This window comes from Notothenia coriiceps, unplaced genomic scaffold, assembly GCF_000735185.1.
Source record: "Notothenia coriiceps isolate Sejong01 unplaced genomic scaffold, NC01 NC01_scaffold00001524, whole genome shotgun sequence".
Taxonomy (NCBI): domain Eukaryota; kingdom Metazoa; phylum Chordata; class Actinopteri; order Perciformes; family Nototheniidae; genus Notothenia; species Notothenia coriiceps.
Window position 1 is genome coordinate 1 of NW_011334225.1, and position 7,114 is coordinate 7,114.

At 39.8% G+C, this 7,114-nt stretch overlaps 2 protein-coding genes across 2 annotated transcripts in view; one reads left to right on the plus strand and one right to left on the minus strand.

Moving 5' to 3' along the window:
* Nucleotides 1–1,187: 1,187 nt before the first annotated feature.
* plex9.2 (PML-like exon 9.2) lies at nt 1,188–4,291 on the plus strand. The gene is made up of 2 exons (XM_010791132.1): nt 1,188–1,583; nt 2,744–4,291. Exons 1-2 carry the CDS (start codon nt 1,508–1,510, stop codon nt 3,397–3,399), a joined length of 732 nt encoding a protein of 243 aa, XP_010789434.1. The 5' UTR covers nt 1,188–1,507; the 3' UTR covers nt 3,400–4,291.
* Nucleotides 4,292–4,306: 15 nt separating this feature from the next.
* The window catches only part of mpi (mannose phosphate isomerase), a gene marked incomplete at its 5' end in the record, with an annotated part of 7,760 nt that continues 4,952 nt past the window's right edge, over nt 4,307–7,114 (minus strand). Inside the window, one exon of the mRNA XM_010791141.1 lies at nt 4,307–6,999. The remainder of the gene's footprint in view (nt 7,000–7,114) is intronic.

The window sequence follows — 7,114 nt, forward strand, 5'->3', positions numbered from 1 at the left end:
TAGTAGAGGAAGAATGAAGCTGGTGTGTTTCCTGCAGCGAGACACTAAACTAATTGTGGGCTTATCATGTTGATTCGACCAGAAAAGAAGAAGAAAAAGAACTCTCGCTCTCTCCAGAGGGGCAGGTCAGCCAAAAAGGGGAAACGGGCCGTTGCCCGGGCAACAATAGCCCGTAACTGTTCACGTCCCTGGTGAAGACTATATAAGTGTAACTGTCTTTCTGCTGCTTTTATCAGCAAACCTTGTGTGTGTGAGTTGAACCATCTCTCTATGTAATTGAGCTCTGCTCCTTCTCGCAAGAATACATTTGGACCTGATCATTGATTCTCAAGCCGAACAATTCTAATAAAACATATTCAATATATATTATTCTGAAATGGGCCAATCTGCATAATGAGTGCTTTTACTTTTGGTGCTTTTTGTAATGGAAACTTCTGAAGCAATGGAGACAAATCTCAGCTGGAGCTTGATGGCAGAAACTGATGGGGGGAAGTTGCGGTCCGGAGAATTATCATGACGTGTGAGTTGATACAGGGGTTGCCGAACCAATTCTGAAGATCTGTCCCTTAGTCGGAGTTTTTAACTAGTTCAGAGTGTATAATCAATAGTCTCCATTAGCAAGACAAGTGTGGACACTAAATCTAACTAAAACTGCCGTCCATGGCCAAAGAATGTATGCCAGTGGGACCTACGCACCTGATAAGAAGGACTTCGAGATATCCCTAAACAATAAATTATCTCAGGTCAGCTTGTGCTCGGTCCTGAACTGGCAAAAAAGAAAAAAGCCAGAGCAGTTCCTCCCTAAAGGAGATAGCACTCCCCAAGGCCGAAGACCTATGCCATGGGAAAGGAGACAGAGGAAGGAGAGAATGATGAACTGTGTCAAAGGTTAAACACCTAAACAAAAATATTCCCCAACACTTTTAAGTATATTTTAAAGCTGGTCATTTTGTACTTTTACTTGAGTGGCATTTTGAATGCAGAAATTGTACTTGTAACAGAGTATTCCTACACTCTGGTACATCTACTTTTACTTAGACAAAGGTAAAACATTTCCACCTCTGTATACAATGCTATACTCTAAGTATTTGTTTTTGAGCTGCCATTAACATCCTGTAGGGGCCAGCACTCCGCCTGAGATGCTTGTGTTGTGTTCTTTTTTCACAGAAGAAGAAATGTTTCCAGATGACTATTTTGGAAAGCTGATTTTCAAGCTTTCTTTCTGAAAAATACGATTTGAATTTGCTACAAACATACACAATTTAGTCTGTGTGTATTTTTAGAGCCTAGACTGCAACTCATTTGTTTCAGTTTCTTTTATTTAAATTAAACTCTAACGATGCTTTTATTATGAAAGTTTCTGCTGTTTAAAAACATGGAGGGAAAATCTTCAGGCGAGTTTGCACTGACGCTGATATATGTAGATAAATACTAACTGATAGAGTCTAGTGTTTCTTTATTTCACCAAACTGTGTGGCTGTCTTATTGTTGAACCGGATGTGTCGGGATGCAGAGCTCAGACGGAGCAGAAAAGTCTCAACAACAGAGGCTGGTTTTCTTCGACTTGGAGACAACTGGACTGAGTAAGATACCTCCATGAGACTTTAAATGGACTTATGACCTGTTTTCAGACAGATACAAGTGTATGCTTCTGCTTTAAAGTTGCCATGTTTTGTCAGGATAACTTCTGAGGTAGACAAATCACACTGGACACTTACTGCATAATAACCTTTAATTTAGTTGTATTGTCATCACTACAAATTGAATGAACGAGTTATCAGTTTACAGGCAGTTTGCATAATGCCTACTCGATCTTACCCTCAAGCTTGAGATATTATAAATGATGTCTGTTTAAAAGTATTACATAAATGTTGTTATAGTTTATGACTTGACACTAGGGCTGCAGTTGGTTTCAGTTTGATCCATTTTCTTGATTGGATGAAAATGTGGCTTCAATCAGAGCTTTTCTCATTCCTTTACATCTCCATTGTGAAGGGCCCATCTGAGCAATGTAGAGCTGCAACAATTAGTCAACTTACTGATTAGCCAAAGAATCAATTAGTTAATAATTGCTAGCTAGTTAATAGTCAATTAAACCTTTATGTAATATTCATGGCAAAATGGCAGAAAATGTGTTTTTGGTCATTTCAAATAAGGAGTTTTCCTGCTTTCGGATAAGTCAGACATTAAAGACGTCACCCTGAACTTTGAGAAACTGGCATTGACAGTCTTCACCATTAATCTGACATTTTGCAATGAATCTAGAAAATAATCATCAAGGATAGCCCTTTGACAATGTTGCCCATTCAATTTAATGTAGTACATTGACTGGTGAGGTGTTTTATTTTCTGAATCTTATTGATTGACTGTTTCTAAATTGATTTTCAAGATTATTTATCATCACAAAAAGGCCTAGCATGAGATATAGTAAGATTTTACCCATATATCCCTTGCCTAATTAACACAGTTTTAGTTTACCTAACAGTCTGTAATTCATCAAAGCTCCACCTGTAGGCCTGATCTCCGTGCAGTGGGTTGTGTGTAGGTACTTGGTTCAAACCCCACTGCAGTCAGCATGTCGTTGTGTCCCTGAGACACTTCACCCCAAATTGCTCCTGTGGGGATTGTCCACAGTATTGAGTATGTAAGTTGCTTTGGATAAAAGCGTCTAACAAGTAACATGTAATGTAATGTCATCTCCAGTAATAATTTCCCCTGATGCTCTCCTGTGTGTTTCCCCCAGGTAAGAGTTGTGAGATGGTCCAGCTGGCTGCAGTGAGTGGAGGTCACTCCCTCAACCTGTACCTCATCCCTCGGGGTCAAATGCAGCGAGGAGCGTCCAAAGTGACCGGCTTCAGGGTCCGCAGACAGAGGCTGTACCTCCATCGCCAGCCTGTCTTCACCAACACCCTGCGAGAGGCCCTGGTCTCCTTCATAGCTTTCCTCCAGATGTTCGGACATCCTCTCGTCGTCGGCCACAACATCCGCCGCTTCGACTGCCCCGTGCTGGCCCGAGCTCTGGAGGAACTGGACCTCCGGGCAGAGTTTGAGGCCGCGGTCTCCGGCTATGTGGACACTCTGCCTCTGGCCCGGGAGATGCTGAAGGAGCGCGGTCTCAAGAGTTTCCGACAGGAGAACCTGGTCAGGGAGCTGCTGGGTGTGAACTACAAGGCCCATGATGCTTTGGAGGATGTGCGGGCTTTGCAGGCTCTGTATAGTGTGCTTCAACCCACACCAGAGTTGATCTGTAGGCATCTGTTCACCCTGGACACCATGAAGGACAAACCAGCTGCTCAGTCTAAAGAGCCAAAAGGACAGCGCCCCCTGAGGGAGAACGTCAGACAGACAGCGAAGATCACAGAGAGTAAAGAGGACAAAGCCACACAGGAGAACATGTGAAAACATCTGGACGTTTTCATTACACAAAACAAGATGGCTGCTGTTGTTGTGAAGCTGTCACTTTCCTCAAATGCTTCATGGTGGAAGTTGAACAAATGAAAGACTGACTTCACTTCAGTGTATCAAAAAGAAAAATGAACTGCAGCGCAAATGGGATTATACCACGGTGATTTTGAAAGGTGAGAGAAGTGAACACTGTCGACAATGCATGCACAAAGTCCTACTTCTGTGTTATGCAGCACTAAACAAAAAAGCACTGAAACCCTCCAGATTAAGGTGCGATTAGTTGGTTACCATTAACAAAAACATGCACTGACATTTATTGCACAGTACCTACCTGATTGAGACAAAAAAAGATGTTGCATTTATGGGAATCTTAGGAGGGTTGTTGACATTTGTGTTTGCTATTCTTCAACATTAATATTTATATTATTTTGTAACTGAAAATGTGTTATCTGTTTTTATCTGAATTTACTTCAAAGTTTCCATGGGCTCTACATATTATGAATTAATCTGCTAATAAATGTATTATATTTCTACAGTGTGTCCAGAATGCTATGCAACATGTTTGGTTAGTGCTTTGTAAATACGTGAATATTTTAGAATAATGGATTAATATGATACAATTGCAGTCTAAGAGTAGTACACAGTCATTTTTTATAATTTCCCATTTCTAATTTTAAGCAAGTTCACCGATCTTAGGAAATGTTTGGCGCTCACTACGAAATACACAGCAGATTAGATTGCCTCCACACAGCTCTCAACATAGCTGCTAGATCAGCGACAGCTAACGGTTGGTACACATTTACTTATAGAAATGAGTAATACCAAACAGGCCCGTAATGATTTGTTAGCAGTATTGTAAGATTTCACTTCAAACTGTGCAGACGCAATAAAAGGAGTTCAGTTGTAGTAATGGAACAAGGCTTTATTAAACCACTTCTACACACACATGTTATCTGCAGTCCCAGGCATAACCATATTTAAAAACCCTAAACCATGCCGTTACTAGAGAAATATTCCAAAACTATAATTAAACCACTTCAGCGTCGTGTGCATTTTAAGGACAGGAGGTCAAAGTGGACAAAACAAACGTGTGGACATACAGTTTTTAAAACGACAAGGTGACTCAAAACAAGATCATTAACAACGATGTGAGAATCTAAAATAAAAGTTAAAACTCAATTCGTATTTAAATCAGTGATCTCTACACGATTACTAAATAAAAATATGTTTTGAAAAGATGGAAAAAAAGTTGGTTTGTTAACAAAAAAACGTCTTAAAGTTTAGAGCTACAGGAAGAGGAAGTTAAGGAAGGGTTCCTTAATTAAGAAGACCATGATTTTAACTTAAAACCTCCCAAATATTCTTCCTTTTTCCCACAATTTCAACAACAGACAAATAAAAGGTTTAGTGCACATACATCAGGGACAAGCTTAGAAATCAACCCACATCACTTACATGGTCATAGGTAAAAGCATTAACCAGCATTGGATCAATTCACTGTCATTCATTCAAACCACAAGAGAGATATTTACTCACTGGCAGGCAGTTACAGCATTCACTCAAATAATTCATTCAAGAAGAATCCACTTCATTGATTGACTTAATTCAGATTGACCCTGATACAAACTGGAATATTATGTGGAAATTTGCACCATACTGAAATAACCTACTTACAATATTCTACCAACATGTTGGATCACCACATAACACACAGGTACAACCTTACAATACGGTATTGTTCAAGGGTCAATTTCACTTATTATCGAGTAATAATGAATCAGTACAAACAACAAAACATGCAACGTCTGTAGAAAATCCAGCTTCACACACTCAGAAATACAGACGTGTTTGTTACGATATTCCTATAAAACTGAATGCAGCATTTTGTGGTACAAGATTTGTGTTAACGGGCTTCAGTCAAATTGTACATGTAAGCATCGGGCAGCAGTCGTGCATTTTCACTCATGAGTAACTATAAGATGTAGTTAATGGGACGGTGATGGTTAACGGCCCTCTTTGTTACTGTAGTTTTTAACTTTATGATTGTTTTATACTTTGAAAATAAGTTTCCACACCGTAAACATGCACTGGTAACAGTTTAAAGCAGTAATACTTTCCAGGGTAAACTTCACTGACACTCAAGATTACATTTGTAAGCTACTAAATCCTGTGTCAAATGTCCTTTTTAGTTTACTATCATATTTAGCCAGGCACATTTTAGTCCGAACTTTCTAAGGTTCTTATCAATGAAAAGCTCAAACTGATATTTCAGTCAATCTAGTTCAGCCAAAATATCCTCTCGTTTCCTTCTCACAAGTCCTGGTTTGCCCTTGTTAACTTTAACTTCATTAAGTTATTCTCCCTCCTGACAAAGACTGAGAAACCCAACAGCTGTACAGAAGAACATAAGGGTCACATCTTTTTCTAATTCTGAGAAAAAAGTCAGAATGGTTTTGCTCAAATTCTGACTTAAATCTCAGAATTTCTCTTAAAATAAATTAGATTTTCTTCTCAGAATTTTGACTTCAGTCTCACTCTCACTTTTGGCCAGATCTAAAAAACTTTAGATTTAACATGTGGCCTTAATCATCGTCCATACAGCTAAAAAATGTTTTGAGCTGTATGGACGATCTTAAAGGAGATGTTGGTAAAGCTAACTAAATGTATCCCCGGTTGAGATTGAAGGCCCCTCTCCGGTCTTACTGCTCAAAATCAAACATGCACAGGCATCTCAGTGTTGCACTATATACCCTTAACTTTTCTATCTATGTATTTTAACCAGGTCTGGATATTTACTAACTGAGAAAGACTGCTGGTTCATATATCAGACATGCTCAGTCCTCAGGTGGTTCTGCAGGTGTACAAAGCAGTGAGTGATGGTGGTGTTCTGCACCTCTGTAAACATGTCCTCCACCCTGCTTCAGTTCTGTTAGAAAGTATTATAATAGGATAAAAACGTGCAGCTGTAAGTGTTTTATGACTAAAAAGGAAGTATGTCATAAACACTGAAGAAGGACCAGTTTTAAATTAAGCATTGACAATATTTCTAGGATTATTTCATAGCTATTTGGACTCACACTACCATCAGTGGATGGAGCTTGATCAGTTGTGAAGTTTTGTTTTGGCCCAAATGTTTATTTGCTGTTCTAGACGATTCTGTATGATTTTCATGATCAGAAAGTGTTGGCCTAGTTGTCGTTGAATTGCACATTTTCATTTCTTCTGACTATTGAAGTCCCTTTACGCTCCAGAACAGCTACCACACCACATAGACCTTTATACTGTGAATTTAGAAGAGAACATCCTATGTTTTTTTTCTATAAGATGTAAATTGCACCGCTCCAGGTAAAAAAGACAATTCAAATCAGCTGTGGACTTTAAAGCTAAAGAACACTGCAGGTTGGTTTTAGGTGGGAGGGGGTCTCTGTGTCTGAAAGCTGCTTTAATGTACTACCTACTGTGAGGTGCAGGGGGATCATTGGGCTCAATCCTGATCGCAGCGTAGATCTTCACACACACACACACACACACACACACACACACACACACACACACACACACACACACACACACACACACACACACACACACACAGAGGAAGCCTTCACACACACACTGCTTCGGACTGGCAGCTACAGGAGGCAGCAGGCCCGGAACATGGTCATCCCTGAGGGGCATGTGACGTGCAGGGAGACACTCTCATTGGCCG

Excerpts from the sequence above, each read along its gene's own strand:
- plex9.2 (XM_010791132.1), top strand. The coding sequence starts at position 1,508 with ATGCAGAGCTCAGACGGAGCAGAAAAGTCTCAACAACAGAGGCTGGTT. Across the intron at positions 1,584-2,743 it reads CTTGGAGACAACTGGACTGA|GTAAGAGTTGTGAGATGGTC; the intron begins GTAAGATACCTC and ends TGTTTCCCCCAG.